Raw genomic sequence first — 26,349 nt, forward strand, 5'->3', positions numbered from 1 at the left:
TCTGTGCTCCATTTCCTACATTATAACAACAATTACACTTCACAAATATTGAAGTGGCTGCGAAGTGCCTCACAATGTCATACATTTGCAAAAGGTGCAACAGAAATGAATGTTTTTCTATTGTGTTATAACAAACATTTCAGATCTCCTGATCCATGTGTGATTTTAAAAAAATGGACTTGTATCCATTGGCGTTTAGAAGGACTAGTGATGATCTCACTGAGACATTCAAGATCTTGAAGGGATTGTGTTTAGTAATAAGTGGAATGAATGGATAGTATCTGAATGAGTTAGTGTGTTAACAAATTTATAGATCATTGATACAATTGGCATGATTTCCAAAACACATCTAAATCTGCTGGACAACAGTCACCCTGAGACTCTCCTTATGCACACTGTGTCAAACTTGTTCGCTCTACATTTGATTTAACCACATATATTTACACTGCATTCTGCCTTGCATGTTGAGTTAATATTGGCCATCTGGGCTATTCAACTTAATAACGATCTAACACTAATAAATACAGACTCTGCTGTCTCTAGCATTCCAATTATGCAACTCTTCAAGATAAAAAAAAGTGCTACGTTTGTCTGTCTTACTCAATAATCCCTCTTTTACTAAAGTACTTTGCGCTGGATCTCATTTATCCAGTAAATAACTGGATTGTAATTTAGTGATTCTCCACATTGCTACGCTGTTTCTTGTGGCTGGAATGCTCCTTCCAGTAATTACTATACATAGAATGTGTTCTGTCATACAGCTGTGATTCTGGTGAATGTAACATTTTTGAAGACATTTTCCACAGCTTCTGCATTTTTGATTAGTTATTTTAATTTCGTTTTTGGCACAAACATGCTCCCAATGTTGATGCAATGAGTTCATTCTCTGCCAGCATTATTGTCAGCAGCATGATTCCTAGCAAGGTATAGCAAGATTGTAAGCTTTTGTGGATAGTAGCCACATCATAATATTATAGCATATGGAATGAAAAGATCAATAAGGCAGCACCAAAGTGGTACATTAGACTAAACTAAAGCCTACACTGTAACCTGTTACACCCTGAAGCTCAGACCATATTATATTGAGCATAATGCTTCCAGCAATGGAACAAGAATAGGCCGTTCAGCCTCTTAAGCCTGTTGTACTACAGGTAGATTATGGTGAACCTTACCTCAATTATACTAACTTACAGTTGATCTGTACCTTTGATACCCTTTCCCTACAAACAAAATCTATTGATTCCATCCTGAAAGCTTCAATTTACCCAGCCTCTGATGTCTTATATTGGGATCATTGTTCAGATTTTGTCTGGAAAATGAAATTGCTTCCAAATACCATTCCAAAATGGCTTGAAATTTAACTTTGATTATCTCTCCTTACTTTGGACTCCCACCAGAGGAAACCCCGTGTAGATAGTTTCTGTATCAAATTATTTTATCATTTTAAACCTCAATTAACTAATTCACTGGAATAAAAACCAAGATTAAGCAACCTGTCTACACAATTTCAGCCTTTTTAAAAGCTGATTTTGCTGTCGAGAATCTGTACTGGAAACTTGCCAGGGCCAACTTATTATTCCAGAGCTATAATGCCCATCGCTAAACTCAGTATTCAGGTGCCAGCTGATCATTGTTCTGTACAGGCAAAGTACTACTCACTCCACTTTGTATTCCATCTCGCTTTAAATAAGGAAAGAGGAGATCACAAACTGGTCCATCATATCCTGTTCAACTTCCTCAGTCATTGTCCTACCCGGATACAGATGTCACTGAATCCATGCTAAGCAATCTGTTCTAGAGGTCCAGAAAAGCTTGCATTTTCCAGTACCTTCCACCACCACAGCCTGTCATAAAGCACATTCAGCCAATGAATCTCACTTTTTGTGTTGTTTCTTCGTAACAAAGGAGGCCAATTTGTGCACAGCAAAATTCTACAAAGAAGAATGTGATGATGAGCAGATCAGTTTTTTTTTAATCGTGTTGTTAAATGGATAACTTTCTCCAGAACCAGAGAATCTCTACAGTGCGGAAGCAGGCCATTGAGCCCATTGAGTCACACTGACGCTCCAAAGAGCATCCCACCCAGACTCAACCACCTGCCCTATCCCTGTAGTTCTGCATTTCCCATGGCTAATCGACGTAGTTTGCATGCCTTTGGACTGTGGGAGGAGACTGGAGCACCTGGAGAAAACCCACACAAACATGGAAAGAATGTGGACACTCCACACAGACAGTTACATGAGGGTGGAATTGAACCAGATCCCTGGCACTGAGGCACCCCACGTGGGGAAGAACTTCCTTGTCCTTCATCGAATGCCACGGGATCATTTACGCCCTAAACAGAAATACTAGCAGATGTATCACTGCTCTTTTGTATTTAATGTTTGTGCTCTGAGATAACCCCTTTCTACTATGCTGTATCAGTCTAATCCAAATGTACTAATCTATTCCCTTCATTACTCAATGTTTACCTTTCTGCAATGAACAAAATCCCAATTCCCTGTCTATCTTGACAATTCCACAATTCTGAGACATGCAATTTCTTTGTCCTTCTTTGGACCTTCAGAACATCAATATACCTGTCACATGAGGGGACCAAAAGTCCTCCTTGTGTTTGAAATATTATAAGCATTTGCAAGAGTAGGTTAGGGCTAGATTTTACAAAGTGTCATGACCCCCAGAGCACCCCTAAACACAGCCCCGTGAACTGCCATTGGGGCGGGGAAGGTAAAGGGGGTTCAAGAACTTTGGTAGGGGTGTGCCTCCAATAGGGTCAACAAAGGCGATTCCCTGCTCCCTTTCCTCATGCCAGTCTACACTCTTAAAGCTCAAGGATTTTCCATGTTGTATGGGAGATCCTGTGCAATGAGTAAGCTATTCATAACAGCACCTTCAATCCTACAATAACATAGTTAATCTTAGAAATGACCTGGCAATCTCTGAATCAGAGACAGTGGGAACTGCCGATGCTGGAGTCTGAGATAACGAGGTGTAGAGCTGGATGAACACAACAGGCCAGGCAGCATCAGAGGGGCAGGAAATCTGACATTTCAGGGATGGACCCTGCTTCAGACTACTGAGTTCTTTCAAACAAATTATAAATGCCAACCTCTAAATCCTAAGAAAGGAATTGGTGGTGGGCTTGATATTTGAACCCCTAGTGGGAGGTCTGTGTTCCGCATTCTATCAAGAACACCAAATGCACAGTCTGCTCTTGAGCCCATCCTTGGACTCTGTTCCACTAATTGCCTTTGATAAGAAAGTAAGCTTTCAATTATGAAGCAGGGTGACCTGTGTGTCCTCCCTGGAAGGTCTGGAGCCCTGGTTGGACTAGCAAGGAACAAAAGACAGCAAGACATCAGAGTAAAGCATTGACAAAGCCCCAGCTCCAATGATACTGGAGCAGGAGACATCAGACAGGCTCAGTATATAAGTGAGAACAATTGATTGTAAGTTTGGGCATAAGGGCAGGTGATTGTAAAGTCACCTCGCCCTATAAAGGGTGAGGCTCATTTCCCCATTGGTGTTCAGTGACCCCAGCTCAGCTCAACTCACCTACAGTAGACTCCCATTGATCTATTGAGAAGAAATCTCAGATGTGGCTTCAGCTCCTAGTGAGCCCAGATGAATGTTTGGATGCTGGCTGAGGGCAAGTTTGGGTTTGATAATGATGGCCTTCACCTTCATTTTTCCAGCAAACTCCAGCTCTGGAGATCTGACAGATTGGCCATTTTGGCAAGCTACTGGAGTTTCACCTGGAACTGTAGTAGAAGTTAATCTCCACAAGGAAGGGGAAAGGGATGGATGTTAATAAAGGTGCTACAGCAGTGTTGCTGTGGGAGTGATGTGTCACCCAGACTGAATTTGGAGAAAGCTTTAACATCATCCCTTCATTCCAGAGTCACAAATCAGCATGGCATAGAAGAAGGCCATTCAGCCCATTATGTCTGCGTTGGCTTGTCAAATCAACAGTTCATTCAGTGTTTGTTGTTTTCACACCTCCTCCTGTAACTATTCACTTTCTTCCTTGTCATATAATTGCCCAATTCCCTCCTGAATGTCTCGATTAAGTCTGCCTTCACCACACTCTCAGGCAGCATATTCCAAATCCTAAACGCTCCCTGTGGGAAAGGTTCTCCCCATGTCACTATTACTTCCTTCCCTCCCGCCCATTCTTGATCCTTCCACCAATGGGAACACTTTCTCCCACTCTACTCTGTCCAGACCTCTTGGGTTTAGAAATAAGAAGGTAAATAGATGAGCAACTGTTAAGTTAGTTCCCTGCGAATTTATGTCCCTGCTTTCAGTGTAGCAATGATAGTGTAATGTAGGGTGTACAGAGTAGTTTGATCTTAGTAGGATAATAGGTCGGCACAGCATCGTGGGCCAGAGGGCCTGTACTGTGCTGTACTGTTCAATGTTCTGAAACAGACTGAGGCAATGTTCATTTTTAAAGCTTTCACCAGGCATGTACCCTCCATCAATTTTCTCCTGACTGCTGCTGCCACCTGCTGTCTGAGAGGAGCAACCCCGCGTCAAATAAATAAACTCAAAAACTAGTCACAATTCGTGTTGATCACATTTAGAATCATAGAAATGTACAGCATGGAAATTTGATTTATTTTCTGCATCCTTAAATGGTAGCTGAAAGAAAATGAACCTGATATCAAACATTCCTTGCATAATATTGGGTAAATGTGGAATTTTAAGGGAAGTAATCATCAGAGGCCACTCAGTGCCCGTGTTCTGCTGTGTGATGTATACTTGTTGAAAGGTACTGTTAATACTATTAACTGAAATTTTAGTTATAACAAAATCAGTGGCTGATTTAAAAACTGAACAACAATCAATGTGCTGTTCAAACTACAATTTGGTGGTGGTTAGTTTTACTTCACAACATTCATGTTGTCTCAGATACTTCCTATTGCTCACCTGACAAATTAGTCTTCTCATATTTTTGTTGATATTTTTAGCCTTCTACCAAAGCCATACACAAATTGTGTATCTTCTTAATCATACCTTTGAGCATTCGTTATTCAGACAGAAGTTGAAATACAATTTGTTTGGATCATGCTGGGAGTCTAAAAGAGACGCTAACAACATAAGCAGATAGCGATGGGAAACTTGGTTCATATGTTTCCTATTTTAAAAATATCGGACTGACTACAGAAACCAGTGATATCAGTATTCACCGGTGTGTTGCCCATTGCCATATCCTCTTGTGTACATTAACTTAACGCGACTTGTCTGAGGGCGTAGCACTGCCTCAGATTGTCAGGTCCGCAAGTCCTATTCTAAACATAATCAAGGTTGACGTTGAAGCACAGTGCTGTGCAGAGGCAATGTTGCATTGCTGGAGGTAACAACTTTGAATGTGCCATTAAACTGAGCTCCATTGGCTTATTCAGGTGCATGTCAGTGACGCTCTGCCATTATTTAAACAGGAGTTCCCCTGGGATCTTGGTCAAAATTGAACTCCTAAATAACACAGCCAATGGTAGATTATCATATCGTTTCTCGCTTTTCTGTTTTTGTGAAACCTTGGAAGTAAACAAATTAGCTTCTGTATTTGCCCACCAATCCATAGACCTCACCAGTCATTTTAAGTCGTAATTTAGTAGCTGCAAAATTATTTGGGATGTTTTGAAGATATGAAAACTGCTGCAAAATGCATGTTTATCTATCATGAAGACTTTGGACCATTAAATTATGATCAAAATATTTATGGATTAAGTCAGTAATAGTTAATAAAACTGGAAAGAAGTGTTGTTGCTGGAAATCAGAAACAAAAATAGAAATTGCTGGAAAGGCTTAGCAGGTCTTACTGGAAAGGCTCAGCAGATCTGGCAGCATCTGTGGAGAGAAATTAGAGTTAATGTTTCAGATTCAATGACCCCTGACTGGAAGTGTCAGTGAACCCCAAATGTTAACTCTAATTTCTGTCCACAGATGCTGCCAGATCTCCTGAGCCTTTCCAGTAATAATTAATACTTTTCTGCCAACAGAAAATATTTCCTCCAAAAACAGACCACCCAAGCTGGAAATTACACCGATCACTCATCCATAAGCCTTTATCAAGCTACCCTGTGACTTCCTGTAAACAGCATGTGCTGAAAATGTTTTCAGTATTTTCAAAGAGAGATAGGCTCTTTGTTTCTTGAATTAGAAGTTTGTTTTCACGCAGAAGAATCTCTCTAAAGCATGTGATGATCTCACAAACCAAAGCAGAAAACATTGTAAATCCATAAGTCAGCATCCGGACTAAACGATGCTGAGTTTTGAGGATAATTCAGATCATGGCACATCTGAACGAGGAACAAAAACAGGAACTGCCAGAAAATCTCAGCAGAATTGGCAGTATCTGCGGAGAGAAAGCAGAGTTAACGAGTTGAGTCTGGTGACCCTTCTTTAGAACACTGTTGTTTTGTGTTTAAGCACTAGAATGAGGGTTCTGTGTAGTGTACACCTCAAAATTGCTGACTCATCTGTATTTGCTGTCTTTGTTTAGTTCTAATTCATTATTTTCTGTAAAGGATCTTAAAAGATATTTAACAAAGGAAACACTTCAAGACACATTAAAAGATTTTCTCATAAAAATTGGGATAACTTCTTGTGTCCGGGCTGAATGCTGTTATTTAATCATGGGATCAGCAATTAATACCCATTCTTAATTATCCTTGTGAAGATGCTGGTGGGCCTTCTTGATCCACTCCTGTCCTCAGGTTGTAGATAAACCCATGGGCTGTTAGGGAAGGAGTTTCAGGGTATTGACTCATTGCCATCCCTCCACTACTGCTATGTTTCCAAGTCAGGATGGCGTGTGGCTTGGAAGGGATCTTGCATGTTGTGGCATTCCCTTGGATCTGCTGACCTTGTCTTTCTAGTTGGCAGTGGTTATGGATTGAAAGATGCAATCGAAGGAGCCTTAAGAAAAATCCTGCAGCGCATTTTGTCGATGGTACATGTTGCTGTCATTGTGCCTTGGTGGTGGATGAGGTGCCAGTTAAGCCAGCTGCTTTGATCTGGATGTTGGAAGGCACAGGAGCTTCAGCCCAGCCTGAGCTCCCTGAACCCTGCCAGGAGTGTAATGTGTTGCCGTCATGCTAAACAAATAACAGATCCATATAAAATTACAGCCAAACAGAGTGAAGGGAGTGTTATATTGGAAACATGATCTAAATATAGGATGGCTTGTATTTATTTAGTATTTTTCACGTCCTCAGTTAGTCCCAAAACAATTCAAAGCCAATAAAATATCTTTGTTTAGTAGTCATTGCTGTAATATGGGGAAGACAGCAGTTCGCCCACAGTAGGATCCCACAAATAGATTAAATGAGTTACTTTAGGGATGAGGTTTCAGGGATCACTATTCAGTAGGATTACTCCCCTTGTCTTCAGTTCACTTGTGTCACCAGATCTTTGCCCATCTCCTCAGGGAAGTGAATAAAATGTGAGGCTGGATGAACACAGCAGGCCAAGCAGCATCTCAGGAGCACAAAAGCTGACGTTTCGGGCCTAGGCCCGAAACGTCAGCTTTTGTGCTCCTGAGATGCTGCTTGGCCTGCTGTGTTCATCCAGCCTCACATTTTATTATCTTGGAATTCTCCAGCATCTGCAGCTCCCATTATCTCTCTCCTCAGGGAAGTGAATTGGGTCTTGGTCTTAACAGTAGCATTCCTGGAATATGTCTTGAACCCACAGCCTATTGATTCACAGCTGAGAGTGCTCTGAGCAGACCCTCACTTGATAGCTTATGGAAGTGCTGTAATATAATGTGATATCTATAACCAATGCCATACTGTAGGTGAGAGAATCTGCCTCTGCAAGAAGAATGTAAAACCTTAGCTTGTGTTCTGATGACAGGTCACTGGACTCAAAACATTAACTCTACTTTCTCTCCATAGATGCTGCCAGACGTGCTGAGGGTCTCCAGCAATTCTGTTTTTGCTGTAAAATCTTAGCTGCTGGTCACAATGACAGCAAGAGCCAAAAAGTGTACATACAACAATAATTTTTCTTTAACAAAAACAGCAGGGTGGGATGGTGGGAGTGGGTGTGTGAAAAGGAGTGAGTAGATGAGTAGTGACAGAGTCCACAGAAAGTTAAGCTGATGAAGGCATAGTTGATAGTATGTCAGAGAAGCAATAAACCCAATAATGGGGACATCGGGTAGTTAAACAGAACCTGGGGTATGGGCATGGGTAAAAGACATGGAACGTGTGTTCAGGCACTAAAAATATTGAACTCAATATTGAGTCCTAAAGGTTGAAGGGTCCCCAAGTGGAAGATGAGATGTTCTTCCCGCTTGTGCTGAACTTTGCTAGAGCATTGCAGTAACACCAAGTCATAGATGTTGGCCAGGGGAGCTTTTGTGCTGAATTGGCTGAGGCTGGTTTGTGATGCAGAATGTTGCAGACAGCGTGGGTTCAATTCCCTCAGTAGTTGAGGTGACCACGAATGACTCTTCTCATCAACCTCTCCACTTGCCTGAGGCATGGTGACCCTCCGGTTAAACCATCACTTGTTACCTCTCTTTAATAAAGAGAGCAACCCGAGAGTCTGTTCGGACAATGGCAACTATCTTTACCTTTAACCAGGAGTCGATGTAAGTCTGCGAACAAAGGTGTGATGTATGAATAGGAGTTGGTACGATATGAGTTACAATACAGGTAACAGGACTTTGGATGCTTTCAATGTCATTAGGTTAAAACATAGGATATTGACCAGGAATGCATTTATATAAATAATATTTCAAGAGATAATAAAGGTATGTGATAAGGTTAGGGTTAGGAGTAGATGTCCCTACCTCTGCGCAATGTCAGATGATGTTATTAAAGGTGGAAGTAGGCAGTATTGGATATAGTGTGGATTAGTGGTCAGAAACTTGTCAAAATCAGTGCTAATATCAAGGAGAGGAATGGAGTTAATTGTTAAGAAATGGACTTTGTAACAGGTTTGAAGACATGGAGTGATTTCTAATGAGCAAGAAAGAGTGGGTTTGGGTGTGTGCAAGAAGTTAAATTACTTTTAATTAAAGTGATGCTGGATCAGGATTCAGATATTATCCCTGCCTCTGTTGGATTTTACCCAAGACGGTTTACAGGCAAATAGAGAACCTTATTGGCATTGTCAAGGAAGTAATTAAATTATTTACATTTAAAATTAATTTCTGCTTTACATAATCATTCTGGCTTTAACAGCCACTGCACCCCTTTCTTAGGCTGTGATAAGTTTGCCAGGATCAGCCAGGCAAATGCAAGGCAGACAACAATTCTTAAGTGAAACTGACAGGCTGGGAAGGCTTTGAATATGAAGAGCTTCAGCTGTGTTTAGGAAAGAGTCTGGTGCTCACAGCATTTCACTGCCTGGAGTGCTTTCACTGTTCAACAGCTGATTGCAGCTCAGGCTAGTATTTCACTCACCTTAACCCACAATTCCCTGTTGTAAGCTTTCATCACATAGAAGCAATGTATGCAATTGTACTTTGTACGTGATGAGGAATAGGAGGGACAGCAACACCCAGCACCAGCTGCCTTCTTCACAGCCTCGTGATGTGAGTGGCACAGAACAGAGGGAATGGATCTGAGATCCACTTCCAAAGATGTGAAACCCCAGAGAAATTCTACAGGCAGAGGATCAGCTCTGTCATTTATCTAAGCACCAGCCCCTCAGGACCCCCACAGTAAGTCATTGCTGATACCTACTGCCTTCTGTGGACTTGTGGAGCATGTATTATTAATGGCTGATGAAGAGCCACATCTGGGTCTCTGCTTGTCCCTGAGCTCTTTGCCACAAGGGGAGAAAACACATTTCAAACATTACTGATGGCTTGTACATGCAACTGAAGGATGTTGGATGGTGAAGGGTTGGGTATGAGAAAACAATAAAACACGTGTGAGTCTAAGTGTCCAGACAGGGAGGTAAGGTGCCTGCAGGATAAGCAATGAATGGAGTTGCAAAGCATGTTGACTTGGAGAACAGTAAATTGTGGAATGTTGCACATGTCAGAGTGGCGAGTTTAACACCCAGAAATGTTTTCACTCGCTGCCTTTGAGCTTTTTGATTCTCTGAACACTGCCTCAAAGATAGCGGAAACACACACCTGGACCCTGACTTTCTCTGGCCCTGCCAATCATGCTGTTTAGTTTGAGAGGCCAACCTCTTCCTCCTATCTTTGGCAAAATCACTTCATTGTAATCTCTCTGATCACAAAACACATCTGCAGGTAGGAGTCCGGGTCTCAGGGAGGAGCCTGCCCAGGACTCCTGTCCAGTACTTTGGTTCCTGCAGCCTCAGTATCCTGCAGTATCCAGTTCAGTGTTCCTTAACTGTACCAAGGTCCTTTTGATTCAAATTCCTTCCTTTTGAAGATTGAACATGTGATCCAGCCCACTTTCCGTGATTTATCAGGAAATGTAAGCAAATTGTGAATGCAGTTGCACATTTAAAAAGGTTTGCTAACATCCACTGTAGATTGCAATGGGTTCCCCACTCAATGCAAGTTCCATTGTTTCATTGTGATTGAGTTGGAAATTCCTCTCAATGGTTTTGATATTCCCAATATTTAGCTGGAGATGATGTCCACCGATCCAATGAGAGATGTCAGATATGTAGCCTAGATTGAGAGATGGTGGTGAGGTCGAACTGAGTGTACAACAAATAATAATACTGTGATCAGTGTGATGGTCCACAATGTAAAAGACATTTAAACATATATTGAGAGGGGTGTCAAATAGAAATAAAATGATTTTTCTTCAAGGTTTTGAATGATCAGTTTGAGCTATAGTGATTATGTTACCAGCATGGTAAGAAGGAGTAATCATTTGAAGCCACAGCTATTTGTAAACTTGACTTGAACCTGGAAAAATAGAAGTCTGGGAACAAAAGGCTGATTTTTTTTTCAGTGAAAGTGGTTCGGAAGTGGTGAGATTGTTATAAAAGCCAACAGATTCAGCACTGTCCGTTAGAGAAGCAAAATACTATGGATGCTGGAAATCTGAAACAAACACAAAGAATGCTGGAGAATCTCTGCAGCATTACAGAGAGAAAGAGTTAACATATTTAGTTAGATCTGAGTCTTGCTCAGAACTAGTCTGGCCAAGCTGTTTGACTCCAGTCTGTCAATAATCTAAACTGCTCAGTTCCAAAAATAAATGAAGAATAAATTCTGGCTTTGTGAGTAATGACTCCAGCCTGCAAATGAATTTTAAAAAAATACGGGTAAGGACCAATTTGTGCTTTGAGTTTCAAAGTTTCATGCTGCGTAATATCTCATATACATAATATCCCCACAGCCAGTGTTCTATTAAAAATGTATTCTTAGTTCTTGTTGCTATCTTGTTGCTAGCTTGTTTATATTTTAAGTGTTTTGTGAAATTAAGAGCATAGAAAAATGATTCAGACGGTTTCTCTGATTGAGAATCACAGTGTGACATGTTGCTATTACAATGGGACATAATAACGCTGGGAAAATATTCGATTACAGGGATTATTTCAGTGCATGAAATTTAATAAATGGAAAATATGTAAAATGTCTCATCTCAGCCTGGTATTTTTATATAGCAGTCTTGGAGACTTATATTAAAGCCATCCTGTCTGAACCTTCTCTGAAATTCTACACCTTTTTGTCCTGATTCACCATCTTCTCCTAGCTGGGCTACCAGCAGCATCAAAACATGATTGTTCAGGTTCACTGTCTCATGCAACTCCATAACCCCAAGGCTGTCCTTTATCCAGGTCTACAGTAACACCTACTGCTGTTGCCATCTCCAGTACCCTCCTTTTTACTTTGTGAGCTCAGAAATAATGCTCGCATAAACACCCCATGACAGCCCCCCACCCCCCAACTTTAGCAAGTAATCAGAAATCTTCAACCTTATTTCTCTTTGGTATCTCTTCGACCTAGTTCAGTAACCTCCTTGTCTCTTAATTCCCAACCTTCATACACACACATACAGGACAGAAACAGGCCCTTTGGTTCGGACCATAATCCCACACTAAACTGGTCTCACCTGCCTGCACTTGGCCCATGTCCCTCCAAACCTTTTCTATTCGTGTGGTGTTGGGTCAACCTTGCAGCTTGCCCTTGGATCTGGATAAAACAGGACTTGCAGGAACTGTGGTGGGGTGGGAGGGGTGGATATAATAATGTATGGGTACCTCTGTTACTTGAATGTCTTCCGCGTTGCTGTGCAGTTGGCCTTCCCCACAATGTGTGCTCAATGCCTCCTCATACTGGAGCTTGGAGTCTCATCATCAAACAGTCTGGTTTCATTGGGAAAGTCTCCTGGTTTTGGTGGCAAAGGTTCTAATTTGATTGGACCACCCAATCTATAAAAGAACAGTTTGCTGATTATTTTACTTTAGTCACTGAGGTGTCCAGAGTCATTCCTTCTTGATCCAACAGAAATAGCCCACCTCACATTCTGCTGCTCTGAATCAGTACCGAGGTACTGGTCACTTAATGGCTCATCCTTTCCTGAATCCCTAATCCAGCTTCATTGTCACCAGACCCTCAGGAACCTGTATCCAGGAACTCACCTCTTGTTCTCTGCTCTAATTCTTCTGTCAGTAGTTGCTTGGATTGGCAATCTCCAACTGGTGAAATGCTCAAGTTTATTGTTTTTTCTATGTTGAATGTGCTTTTATCTTTGTAGGTTCTTGGCATGCACCTGTTTGTTAATTAGTGAGTGCTTAAATTATCATTTTGGCTGCATGTAGCTGTCACAGATTTTCTGAGAATTGGAATAGTTTTGGCTGCCATTTAGTCTGCATGTAGAGATGACCATAACTTAATTTGAAAGAGAATTGGTTAAGGATTCACCTTCAACAACCACTGCCTCTGTCACTGACGTTCAGTAGCAGCAGTGTGTACTCTGCGCTGTAGAAATTCACCAAAGATCCTTAGACAGCGTCTGCCCAACCCATGACCACTTCGATCTAGAAGGGCTTTAGACACATGGGAGCACGATCACTTGCAAGTTTCTCCCCGACCCACTCACTATCCTGATCTGGAAATATATCGCTGTTCCTTCAGTGTTGCTGGGTCAAAATCCTGAAATACCGCCCGTAACAATATCACGGGTGACCCTACAATCCCCAGGAGGCGGCCTTGCAATAACGCCTCTCACCATTGCCTTCTGAAGGACAGTTAGGGGCAATAAATGCTGGCCCAGCCGGTGACGGCCCCATGTGCTGAGTGACAATAGAAATCTAGCTTCTGAGATTGGAGGGACTGGACTAACCAGAGCTGAGGATGACTGTCGTGCGATTTCTGTGACTGTGTCAGAATGTGGGTGCTACGTGTGTATTTAATGTTTATTTGCGGGGGACTCTGAGATTTCGCAGACTCCAATATAAAAGACGCCTTCGGTTCCAACGTAAACTTCGACCAGAAGTTAGTCCACACAATGCAGGGAAACGTGTTGTTTGCAAACCCTCCATTTATTTGGATCCCGTGTTCTTCCGAAGTCCAAATGTTTAAATTAACTGATTCCGTATCAAAATGTTGGAAGGGAGCAGATTCCGATGTATCTCCAGGGAGTTCAGTGCATTGGCTGCTGGACAGAAGCTAAGTGCTTGGGAAAGGGATTATTTGATATTTCCTTCAGTCCTGAGTGGCGTCTAAAGGAGCCGAGTGAATGATGTTTGGCCCTGTGCTGTTTTTGTGTGGTTATTAGGTGGTGCTGTCAGAGTTATTTCAGGGAACTGTTTGTGTGGCAGCTCCTCGCAGCCTGTTCTCGACTACCCCTGCAGTCAGTGTGCACCCGCTGTGTAACATTCGCTTGTGTGGCTCCTGGGTTGCTGTTGGCTCAGCCCGCAGTTGCTGAAGGAGCACCGCGGCTCTTGTTTTGGAATCGCGACCGCGTTTTTCCTGGAACTGGTGCCTCGTCCCACCGTACCAGGAGATTTACCTGGAATCTCGAAAGAGAGAGTGATACAACCGGATTGAGATATGTGTTTACCGAGGTCGAAATGTTTAAGGAACAGATTTCTCAGATGCATCGTAACTGACCTCGGAGAGGGGTGTGCTAACGCTGAACGATTTGCTGGACTTGAGGCTCAGCATTCCCCTCCCCCTCCCCCTCCCCCGACTAACCAAACCCACTAGTCTCACAGCCCCTTCCTACCACCCGGGGACGTAGGCTACTTGTGGGTGTTCGCTGACACCCTCCGAGCGTGAGAGGGTGAAAAAAGAGAGATAAGAGGCACAGAGCGATAGAAATTGCAGGAGAGGGAAGGACAGGGGTGGGGGGAGGGTGTGGAAAGAGAGAGAGATACAGAAGGAGGGAGTGGAAAAGAGGGAGACCCGTGGGAGATTCAGAGGGAGAAAATAAGACTGCTACAGTGAGACCAGGGAGCGAGGAGAGCGCGATTCTGAGGGGAGGGAAGTAAGCACAGGATTAGGATAGCATTAGGCTTATGCCACTTGGCCCATCGACCCTGTGCAGTCAGTATCACTCCCTGCCTCTAGCCTCTTCCACCACCTAAATTTCCGCAATCTTCTCCCCCAGCCATCCGCTTCCAGAGGTTGATGATTGAATTTGGAGTTAAGCAGCAGCTTATCGGAGAGTCTTTCACACCGGAACCGGGTATTAGGATACTCAAGTTGCATCTGACCAGCGAGCAGTGAGAGTGAAGAGGCGGGAGAGATACGGTGTGAATGAGGTTCCTGTAGTAAATGAGGATCGGGGGTGCAGTGATAGAGGCGAGAAGGTTACAGTGAAGGTTAGACCGAGGGATGAGTAACCGCAAGGACCGCACATGAGGGACGGGTGTCCCTGGAGGGGTGGACTGAGGCGAGGATGCAGTGAAGGCGACCCTTGGAAAGGAGAATGAGATTTAAACTGGGAAGCCCCAGTTAGTGAGAGGACGGAGCCAGTGGGGGCCCTGGCTGGAGTGAGTGGAGAAGGAGGGGCGGAGGTGGGGATTGGGGGGATTTGGAGGGGGAGGATTCCAGGTTGTGAGAGTGGGACGGGCAGAGAATTCCTGAATGGTTGGGGGGGGTGTTCCTCGAGGGAGGGGTTTCCCTGCGTGGTAGTGGGCGGGGTGGGGTTTCCCCGCGTCATTACCTGTGGCATGTTGCGTCTCCGTCTCCTGGCAGCGGCAGTAACTAAGCGCGGGATCGGCCAATGAGAGGCCGGGGGCGGGGCCGAGCAGGAGCAGGTTGCAGACGTGGGGGCGGGGGGGGGGACTCGAGGAGGTGGACCAGCTTCATAAACAGGAGCATCTCCCCGGGACCAGCTTCATAAACAGGAGCATCTCCCCGGGACCGGCTTCAGAGACAGGAGCAACTCCCCGGGACCGGCTTCAGAGACAGGAGCATCTCCCCGGGACCGGCTTCATAAACAGGAGCATCTCCCCGGGACCGGCTTCAGAGACAGGAGCATCTCCCCGGGACCGGCTTCATAAACAGGAGCATCTCCCCGGGACCGGCTTCATAAACAGGAGCATCTCCCCGGGACACAGCAACAACGGGAACGGGAAAAGCAGATTCTGAAAACAGGAGCATCTCCCGCTGTCCACATCCCGGGTGGTTCCGAATCGCCTCGCAGCGGCAGAGGAGCGACCGGCATCGGGAGACCATCTGGTACTGTACCTTCTCCTCTGGTAACAGGTGCGCCGGGGTCGGGGCCAGGCGCTGTAAGCCGGGGAGGGGGAGCTAGCCCGGGATGGTGTGTTCGGGAATGGTGTGCAGAAGGGAGTGTAGGCTCGGTTTGTGTATGTGTGAGGGTGAGTGTACACTGACTGCAACAAGGACTGACTAGATTGTAAATTGCAGGTTTGGCACTGAGTTGTGCACATTTCTCGGTTTGTGAATCTCAACAACCCAACCCCTGCCAGACTCCTTGAGAGACTCATAAATTTGCATTGTTTATAATCTACCCCAACCCGGCCCCGTGTTAGTGAAAGGCTAACAGCGTGAAACACGGATTAATTCAAAACATCAACAGGGATGGCCAAGGATATCATTTACACAGCGGGGAGAAGTTTGGCATCACAGGTGTGTTACTTCTGTTTTCATAACATTTGAAACAATATTTAAAAACGCGATAACATTTTACAGTCAGCTCAACATTCTCCTTTCAGTGCGATGCCCAGATAAACATCCGTCTTTATTACCCTGGAACCCAGAACATGATGAGAGGCACAAAGTTCAAATTGGACGTGGGACGTTCCTTAAACTGGAATCTTCAGCGACTGTACATTCCATCATCATTGAGGATGGGGGTGAGTTTCAGATCGCCGGCTAACTTGTAAAACGCTGCAGACTCGTAAATCATCCCATTGGGTCATTAACATTTATCCCTTTTTTCTGAAATGATATCAATGTTCGTGAATGTATTTTAAGATACTGCTTGTCGCCGGCAGACATAGCCCCCGGAATTAAAATGGGAAGCGTAACCCTGCTCTAAGCTGCTGCTTAAGGCGCTGAAATTCTCCTGGCGTTTCAGGGACTTTAAGATATTGAAGTTTTCGCTGTTGGGCCGCGCCCTTCTGTTTGCCCATCGCTGACCGTGTGGGTATCACTTCACAGGCAAACTGGTATTCAGCGACACGCCGCGGGCACCCATCACTCTGAGGGCCCGCTATATCGTGATCAGGAACGGCGGGGAGCTGCACATTGGAGCTGAAAGGTGTCCCTATACTTCCAGGGCCACCATCTCTCTGGTAGGCAGATCAACAGAGGGTCCACAGGTGGAGCAATTCGGCAAGAAGTTTATCGGTGTGGACAGAGGAGGGGTCTTGGAGCTGCACGGCAGGAGGAGTTTGTCCTGGACGCTGCTGAGCCGCACTCTGTACCCGGGCGGTTTGCAGTATGGAGCCTATCGCTACGACAGGCGTCGGGGCAACAGGGGCTTCAATGTCCGGGTAATAGACCCCGGCACCGCCAGGCTGCTGCGGGCCGACCGCTTCGACACCCACCTGTGGGCGAACGAGAGCCGCCGGCTGCAGGAATTTCTGCGCTCCCAGCCCAGGGGTCGGATCGTGGCGGTAGCGGTGGGCGATTCGGCAGCTCGGAGACTGAGCATGTCCGCCAGGAACGATCTCCGAGAGCTGCTGGGCAGTGAACAAGCCAGGCATCTGGGATATAGGTAAGGCGCCTTTCTGTTCTCTAACCGCTGGAGCTGTGTAACGCTGCGTGCCTATGGCCATGTTCAAAAAAAGCTGCTTCTGTTATTTTATTGTAAGCGTCTTACACATTCAACGGCCTGCACAGGGATGTTGTGACACACCTCTGGAGCAGGTGGAACTTGAACCCAGGCCTCCTGGTTTGAAGGTAGGAGTACTACCACTGTGTCACAAGACCCCACTTTGACTCGGTTCCGCCGAACACGATGTCCTGTCTTCTTCCATGACGTGGAGGCAGCTGTCCCCCAAGTCTGTTTATAAACAGTGAGATATTTAACGTAGCTGGGAGGTAGGTGGGTTGCAGGTCACTTAACCTCGGCCAGCACTGTACCCAGACCCTGAATTCCAGCGAGCGCACTGCGGGCAGTTGTCCGAGTCAGTACCTGTGTTTGCGTCCTGTCACCCTAGGGTTTTCGCCTCCGCTCCCCCAAGGACACAGCTTCCTGGTGAAGACCCCCACTGCAGGGCCTGAGCACCGCAATCCAGGCTGCCTTCGGGTAGTACAGAGGGAGCGCTGCAATGCTGGCGGTGCAGTCTTGTGGATGGTTATTTTGGAGGGAACCTCTCCCTTGTTTTACTGGGGTGGATGTTAAAATGCTCGCATGGTTCTGTTTCTCAGGCAGAAAGTGAGGGTTGGGGGAAAGAGTGAGAATCACCCCTGCTAATTTGTCAATATATACCCTACAATCAACACGAGTTTTTATTTAGTTTGCTGAGGGTCTGTTAGCTGCTGCATTTTCTACCTTACAACAAGCGTACGCTTCAACAAGTACTTCATTTGCGCTGGGGGGAAAAGGCGAGTTTTTCGATTTCCTTTATCACTGCGTGTCTGCTTGAGACGCCGTTCCCGTACCACTTGAAACCAGCAGCAGGGAGGTGGGGAAGATGGGTCCTGACCTGTACAGCAAGAAAATGTTCCTTCAAATGGCGGGAGAGATCAAGGCAGGCAACAGACTCGGAGAATGTCGACAGAAATGTCTGTTTGAATACCAGAAGGGAATAAATTCCCCTGAAAGGTCTATTCTCTCTCAATGTGACGGTATGGAGCAGGGGAACGAACTGATTCACTCGTTCGGCAGGGATTTGACTCTCCTCGCAAGCTCCCAGTTACTGAAGTATTGGGTGAAATGTGTGGATTAAATGAGCAGGCTCTTGTCTTGCCCCGCACCCTCGCCACTCTTGCTATTGGCGTGGGGGGGTGGGGGGGGACGTTGGCCGTTTGTCTCTTTGACCATCCTCTCGCTCGTTCTCGCCTTGTTGACCTTTTTTAAAAACAACATAAATATCACATTCACATTACATTCATGTACAGGTGAAGCGAACACTTTATGTAGGCTAAAACATGTGTGAACACGTTTGACACGGGATCTTAATGAATAATTGCAACTTGATGACTATCTTCTGAGCGGGGGTTGGGATTTGTGTAATTGAGGCAATCTTTGGCGTTATCCGGGCCACAATGTCTTCATTCAGCAGATTTGGTTCAGGGCCAATGGGATATGTATTTTACAGAGACATAATTTAATGATAACTATAAGAGCCACCATGGACAGCTCCGTAAGTCCTTTTGAGGGTAACTGGCTGGGTTAGTTGAAGGAACTCGATAGATAACAAACAGCAACTGAAACAAATAACCTCCACATCCAAATCGAGAGAGAATCATAGAATGTCACTTTCAGAGGAGCTGCACTTGTGTATAAAACAGTTGTGGGCACACAAACAATACATTGTGAATCAATTGTGAGCTAAGCATATTCGATCTCATCTTTGACAATCTGGACGTTGATGTGCTTCAGGCAGCCTTGGGCTATTGTTGGAGTTATTCGTGCATCCAAATCATTTGTCGTGGAAGATAGACGATTATATCAGCCTAACGGATCTACTGGTATGGCCATAGCAAGGAGAGACTTTCAGACATATGATGGGACTCGGTTCACAGTCACTGCCTACAGTGAGTGGGTTCATGGTGAGTCCAGGAATAGCTTTCTATATATCTGCAGTGCTTCTCAAAGTTCAGGTTGGGCCTTTTATTACTCACCAATGTTTGGAATAAGTCAATGCTCACTAAAATGAACCAAACCTTCACATCTCTGGTGGAATTTTGCATTTGTATTTTGCATTTGTAAGACAGATATGTCAAAGCACTCAAGTGCTTCTCAGGGGCATTGAGGCAAAATGTCATACTAAGCTATAAAAAGAGATGTTAGGCCAGTTATGCTAGAATGGTTTCAGCACAGAAGGAGGTTATTCAGTCAATCAAGTCCCATGCTAACCCTGTGCAGGATTCTCACTAATGCATTTTGTTCTTGAAAGATAACCCAGTTTTCTTTTAAATGGTGTAATTGAATCACACTTAGTCTGTGCCTTCCAGATGCTAACCACTCAACGGAGAAAGGTCCTTGATGTTGGCAATTCCTTAAATCTGGAACCTTTTGTTCCTGACCCTCAACTCAAAGGGATCAATTCCTCTCTAGCTGCTCTCTCCTGTCCCGTCATGTTTTTGAACACTTTCTTTTCTACCAAATTTCCTCTCCACTATCTCTCTTCTTAGCGCAGTCATGGCTTCTTGAAAGCATGCACTGTTATTCCAAAGAAACCAATAGCTTTGAAAATATATACTTGAATTTCCAATGGTCAGCTTGAAAAGGAATTGCAACACAGGTCACACTTTAAGACTTTTACTGTAACAAACAAAGACAGCATTAACTAAACATTACTTGGTAGGTAACTAATACTCAACAGAAAAGCTAACCTTTATGAATGCCTTACTCTGATTACCACTTTCCACAAGATTCCAGGAACAAGTCCAGTTACTCTGCTACCAATATGTTTGCATCATCTTATTTCACTGAGCTAGATCGTCCAATGACTGTTGTGATGATGCTGTGACTTTAAAATGTTTTCTTTTCTTTGGAAGGTATTTTAAGACAAGTACCAAGCTGACTCATTGGAAAGCCGGTAAAATAAACAGCTTATGAGGCCTTGGGGTTTCTTTTGTAAGCAGCCTAAATGGATGTGGTTAAGCTCCCACAGAACCAGGATCTTTGCTTTAGCTTTTAGCAGTTGCCAATGGGATCTTGAAGACATGGAAGCTGTTGTTTTGTCCCTGTCTTGGTTACTAGGGATGGTTCACTGCCTGTGACCGGGGGTGCAAGTGGAACAATCAATTTTCTGAATTTGCCTTTGTGCCAAGCTGTGTCTATGGGTTGTTACTGTATTGGAATTAGTAATAGGTACAGTATCTAATGTTCTGTTAAATTTTTTCAGAGTAAAGTTATTCCAATTCCTTCTTTCTTTTGTTGTAACCATAGTAGATGAATAAAGCACGTTTTGCTTTAAATCTCAGTTTGACTATTCGAATTGCATCTGGAGTGCAACACCTTGCATTTACCTCTTAAAATAAGAAAAAGTTAGGGTCTACACCCTAGCTTCTGAATATTTTGAAGTTTTGGTCTGGTCCATAACACCGTAAAAGGTCCTTCCAATCAGTCTGCGAATTTATGAACATCTTCCTTCAACATATGAGGAAAAGCAGGATACAAACACTGATCCCTGGGAATCTCTTGACTACATTCCTTCCTCTGGTCTGAAAAACAATTGTTCACCACTGCATCCAGTTTCTTGTTATTCGGCCAATTTCATATCCATGTTATTGTTCCTTTTTATTTCACAATTTTTTTTTGTAATAACGTATCAACTTCCTTTGGAGTCCATGTACATTCCATCAAAAGCATTACCCTCATCAACCCTCTGTGTTCCTTTATCAAAAATCTCAATGCTAGTTTTGAAATTTTACAACACAATTTGGCCTTAATAAGTTAGTCTCAGCTTTCTTTAATTAGTCCACACTTATCTAAGTGGCTATTTAATTTTGTCCTGGATCACCATCATTGCTAAATGTTGCCCCACCACTAATCTTAAAGTGACTTGCCTGTAGTTGTTGCACTTAACTTTGTATCCTGCTTTGGAAAAGGTTTGTCATTCTTCCGCTCCCAGCACCGTCCTATTGTATCTATGGAACGTTATCTGTGATCCTCTGTATCCTTGGATACATCTTGTCTGGTCTTGATGCCTTAAGTACATGCAGCTATTCAATACCTTATTGATTTAAAACCAATCAAGTAGCTCCTCTTAGCCATGACTTCAGTAGGATTTTCATCCTTTTGTAAAGACAAATTAACGCATTACTTATGTCCCTTGATTCCATATGTAAGTAAGGAAATAGGTTTTAAGCAGTGATAGAGGGCTGGAAAGGCCTAGGGGTTCTTAGAATTTAGGCAGCTGAAAGCACAGCTGCCAATAGTGGAGAGATGAAAACTGGGTAAGGCAAGAGCCCAGAATTGGACAAGTGAAGATATGCGGTTGTGGGGCTGAAAGGAATTCCCGATGAGGGCATGAAGGGAATATGAAAAGGATGTTTATTTATCTGACCCAGAGTTAATCTAATGACAGGAGTGATGGGTGAAAGGGACGTGAACTAGAATGTGGGCACAAGTGTTTTCGGTGAGTTCATGTTTATAAAGGGTGGGAGGTCAGTTGAGAGAGTGTAGGAATAAGCATCGGGAAATATGGAAGGCAAGGATGAGGTGTTCAGTGCCAGATGCACTGACACAGCATCAGAGTCTGGTAGTGTTATGGAGGTGGTCTTGGTGATGGGAGCAGATACAGTATCAAGAACTTCAGTTCAGGGTCATAAAGCACAGGTGCTGGATGGTTAGCATTATCCACCTCTGAATACCATGGCAACAATTGATCAGATTCCATGAACAATGCTCACAATCCTCCCAACGTGCTCTCAATCTAGCCCTGAAGAGGAAAAATAGTCAACCCTCTGTTTAAAAAATACAAGTTCATGTGAATTAGCATTACATTTTAACATTGCAGTTTCTGGCTGGAAATTAAGAAAAAAAACCCTCAATGGTAAATATGTTTGAAAACAACCTCAGTAAACATCAGTTAAATCAAGTCAACTGGTACAATTGTGTTTATAAACTCATAAATCTTGATTGATTTGTCCAGTAAAGTCACAGGATTACTGAGATGAGGTGCGATACTCAGGACTTTGTTTGTTTGTTTGTTTGTTTATTACACAGAAACAGACCACTAGGTCCAACCAGTCCATGCAAATTATTCAAGCTCTGCTTGAGCCTCCTCCCATTTTTACTGAGCTGCTTTGATAATCAGTGTCATCTATTTCCTATCCCTCACTTTGCCAATCTACCTTCAAAATGTATCTATCATTTTTACTCCAAAGACTCCCTGTTTCCAGGTTCAACCACTACCACTTCTATGTAAAGAGGTTTCTTCTGAACACTCTACTATATTTCTGTTGTACAAGAGGAATCATTCGGTCTGCATCCACGCTAACAAACTTTTTCATAATTTTAAAGACCATTATTTGGCCAGCTCACAAGAGAAAAGAAATCCAGCTAGTCAATCCTTTCCTGATACCAACCATTTCTGATACCATCTTTCGAAATTCTCTATCACCCTCTCCTACAACCTGGTTAGCTTGGAGATAAAACAAGTGAGAGCTGACTTATCCCTTTGGTTAATCATGCCACTGGATTAGTTAAAATGTTGTGTCAAACAAAGAGAAGCTTGTGTAAGGGGTGCAAAGTCAGCATGAGAGACACATCTAAGAACTACCTCATTATTCTGCAGTGTTGCCCTCCATCATTTGAGATGTTACTAGTTTTTCTGACAATGTAAGTATGTGAGTTATCCATAAGAAGCTAATTTCTTTTCATTAAATGGTATCATTTGGGATGAGCAACGTCTAAATTTAAGTTTTATTTGCTTCTTTGTGAAATGCTGTACAAATGTTTGTTTGACAGGTGTACCTCATTGTGGCTTTCGTGTGGAGGTGTCGAAGGGTGTAATTCTTAATTTAATGGATAATACCTCCAGCTGGTTGCCTGGTGATCAGATAGTCATTGCTAGCACTGACTATTCTATGTATCAGGCTGAAAACTTTAACCTTCTTCCCTGCCCTGAATGCGAAGTTAATCAGGTTAAAATCGATGGTAAGAAATGTTTATTCACAAAGTTCTGTCTCTGCTTGAAAACCTTTTAGGTGTGCTTTGCATGAATGCGTGGAATATTTTTGTTCAAAATGGGTTTAAATTGCACAATATGTTAAAGTTTTAAATTAAAAATGCCAGAGATGGAATCTGTTTGCTGTCCTGGGTATTTTTGCCAAGAAACTTCAAAGTAACTAGTCTCTAATGACTGGAGGTAGTGAAAACCCTATGCGAAGTTGGGTACAGTTTCAGTGGGATTTGTGTGCAGCAAGTGCCTCTGGCTGTATTTCTTGAGTCTCTGAACTGGGTGGTGATGGCTGGGGACATTGCAGAGCATCCACAAGGCTGAGCCTACTGTGGATAGCACACTTGGGCAGCTGATTACTTTGTCGGCTGACTCCAAAGACTGGGAGGGAATGGATGACTACCAAAAAGAGAAGTACAGAACAGGATCAGGCTCTTCGGCCCTCCAAGCCTGTGCTGATCATCATGCCCTGACCAAACCGTCTGCCCTTATTTGGCCCATATCCCTCTATTCCCTCCCTATTCATGTAACCATCTAGATGCCTCTTAAATATGGCCAACGTGCCTGCTTCCTCCACCACCTTTGGCTGTGCGTTCCAGGCTCCTATCACACTTTCTCTGCATGAAAAACTTCCCTTGCACATCTCTCTTTAAACTTTTGCCCTCTCACCTTGAACCTGTTCCCCCTTGTAATTTAAACTTCAACCCTGGGAAAAAGCCTCTGATTATCCACCCTATTTATGCCTCTCAATTTTGTAGACCTCTATCATGTCTCCTCTCAGCCACAGTCTTTCCAGTGAAAATAATCCTAGTCTTTTTAACCTTTCCTCTTAGCCACTAGCCTCGAGACATCCTGGTGTACCCAGTCTGCACTTTTTCCAAAGCTTCCACATCCTTCTGATAATGTGGTGACCAAAACTGCACACAATTATCCAAATGTGGCCTAACAAGAGCTTTATATAGCTGCAACATGGTTTGCCAACTCTGTACTCCATACCCCAGCTGAGGAAGGCAAGCTAGCCATATGCCTTCTTAATCACCTTGGTCACCTGTGTTGCCACTTTTAGGGAACTGCGCCCATGCACACCCAGATCTGTCTGTATGTTAATGTTCCTGAGGGTTCTACCATTCACAGTATAATTCACACCTAAATTTGATCCTCCAAAATGCATTACTTTGCATTTGTCTGGATTAAACTCCATCTGCCATTTCTGTGCCCAAGTTGCCAATCCATCTATAACCTGTTATATCCTTTCAGAATCATCGGCACTATCAGGGACTCCACCAACCTTTGTCATATGCAAACTTGCTAATTAGACCACCCACATTTTCCTCCAGATCATTTATATAAACTACAAACAACAAAGGATGTAAGACTGATCCCTGTGGAACACCGGTAATTACCAGTCTCCATTCTGTAAAACACCCTTCACCACCACTTGGTCTTCTATGACCATCCAGTTTTGTATCCATCTAGCCAGTCCACACTGAATCCATGTGATTTTAGTCTTGTGCCAATCTGCCATTGTCAAATGCTTTATTAAAGTCCATATAAACGACATCCCCAGCCCTTTCCTCATCAATTATCTGTGTCACCTCTTCAAAAAATTTGATCAGGTTGGTGAGACTTGACCTTTCCCATACAAAACCATGCTGCCATTTTCTTTAAAATATGCATATATCTAGTCCCTCAGCATCGTCTCCAAGAGTTTCCCCAGCACAGATGTCGGGTTTAACGGCATATAATTTTCCGGATCATCCCTGCTTTCTTTCTTAAACAACATTGGCTAATCTCCCGTCCTCTGGAACTTGCCCTATGGTCAGAGATGATGTGAAGATATCCACTAATGCCCCAGCTATTTCTTTACTTGCCTCTCGCAGAAACCTGGGATGGATCCCATCTGGTCCTGTCTACTTATTACAACGTAGGATATCCAAGACTTCCTCCTTCACTATACTGACATTTTCTAGAGTATTCACACACTCATCCCTGACCTTAACATCAGTCATATCCTTCTCCTTAGTGAATATTGATATAAAATACTTGTTAAGGATCTCTACTACTTCCTATTTCTCCACATATAACTTCACTCCTTTGTCCTTGAGGGGTCCTGCTCTTTTCCTTGCTACCCTCTCTCTTCTAATATATGCATAAAAAGCCTTAGGATTCTCCTTGACCCCGTTTGCCTAAGACATTTCATGGCTTTTTTAGCATTCTCAATTCTGTGTTTAAGTTCCTTCCTAACTTCTCTATACTCCTCAAGGACTATGTCAGTTTGTAGAGTAAGGCAGAGTAAGTGGACTAGGCAGGCACTGCAGGAGTGTCTGCTGTGGCCATTCCCTTGCAAAACAGAGCACATTGCATACTTTTGGAGGCAATGACCTTATATAGATAGATTGTAGAATCCCTACAGTGCTGATAGAGGCCATTCAGGCCATTGAGTCTGCAACAACTCTTCGAGCAGCCAACTACCCAGACCTGCCCCCAAATCTTTCCTTGTAACCCTGCATTTCCCATGGCTAATCTACCTAGCTGACACACCCCTATGGGGCAGAGGAGCATGGCTAATGCACCTAACCTGCACATCTTTGGGCTGTGGCAGGAAGCCCACGTGTACATGGGGAGAATGTGCAAACTCCACACAAGCAGTCACCTGAGGCTGGGATCAAACCTGGGTCCCTGGTGCTGTGTGACAGCAGAGCCGGAAAGATGTATCAGATGAATGTGACTGGAGAGGTGATGCAATGGTTTCAGATTCCTGGAGCAATGGGGCTGATTCTGGGGGAGGTGAGACTTGTACACGCTGGATAGCTTCCACCTGGACAGGACTGGTCAAGATTATTTGCTCGTGTGATTGGGGAGCATTTAAACTAAAATGGCATGGAGTTCAGTAGCTGGACAGGTAGTTAAGAGGGAAACGAGGGTGAAAATTAAAGACAATCAAAGGCATAAATCAACAGGGCCTTAATGCATAACAATGGCACTATGAATGTTAAAAAGTGAACCTTAAGATCTTTGTCTTAATATATGGAGCATTCATGATAAAGTACACAAATTAGTCACAAAATAGATTATAAACAGATGTAACATTGTTGAAATTACAGGAATGTGGACGCAAGGTGACCAGGGATGGGAACTGCGAATCCAGGAAGGATATTTCAGGAAGGG

At 43.8% G+C, this 26,349-nt stretch overlaps 2 protein-coding genes across 4 annotated transcripts in view; both read left to right on the forward strand.

Annotated features, from left to right (window-relative positions):
• LOC125467188 (cell surface hyaluronidase-like) overlaps window positions 1–26,349 on the forward strand; it is a 134,008-nt gene that overhangs the window by 20,397 nt on the left and 87,262 nt on the right. For both annotated transcript variants that reach the window (XM_048562674.2, XM_048562673.2), the window contains exons 4-7: window positions 16,090–16,230; window positions 16,538–17,096; window positions 18,930–19,099; window positions 22,971–23,159. In XM_048562674.2, the coding sequence (XP_048418631.2) occupies window positions 16,090–16,230; window positions 16,538–17,096; window positions 18,930–19,099; window positions 22,971–23,159 (1,059 nt within the window). The remainder of the gene's footprint in view (window positions 1–16,089; window positions 16,231–16,537; window positions 17,097–18,929; window positions 19,100–22,970; window positions 23,160–26,349) is intronic.
• Window positions 15,211–26,349, forward strand: part of cemip (cell migration inducing hyaluronidase 1) — a 227,616-nt gene continuing 216,477 nt past the window's right edge. The window contains exon 1 of one of the 2 annotated variants that reach the window (XM_059639312.1): window positions 15,211–15,616. The gene's annotated coding sequence lies outside the window, so the exon portion shown is untranslated. The remainder of the gene's footprint in view (window positions 15,617–26,349) is intronic. The other variant, XM_059639311.1, reaches the window with a different exon arrangement.

Source organism: Stegostoma tigrinum, chromosome 33, assembly GCF_030684315.1.
Source record: "Stegostoma tigrinum isolate sSteTig4 chromosome 33, sSteTig4.hap1, whole genome shotgun sequence".
NCBI classification, from domain to species: Eukaryota; Metazoa; Chordata; class Chondrichthyes; order Orectolobiformes; family Stegostomatidae; genus Stegostoma; species Stegostoma tigrinum.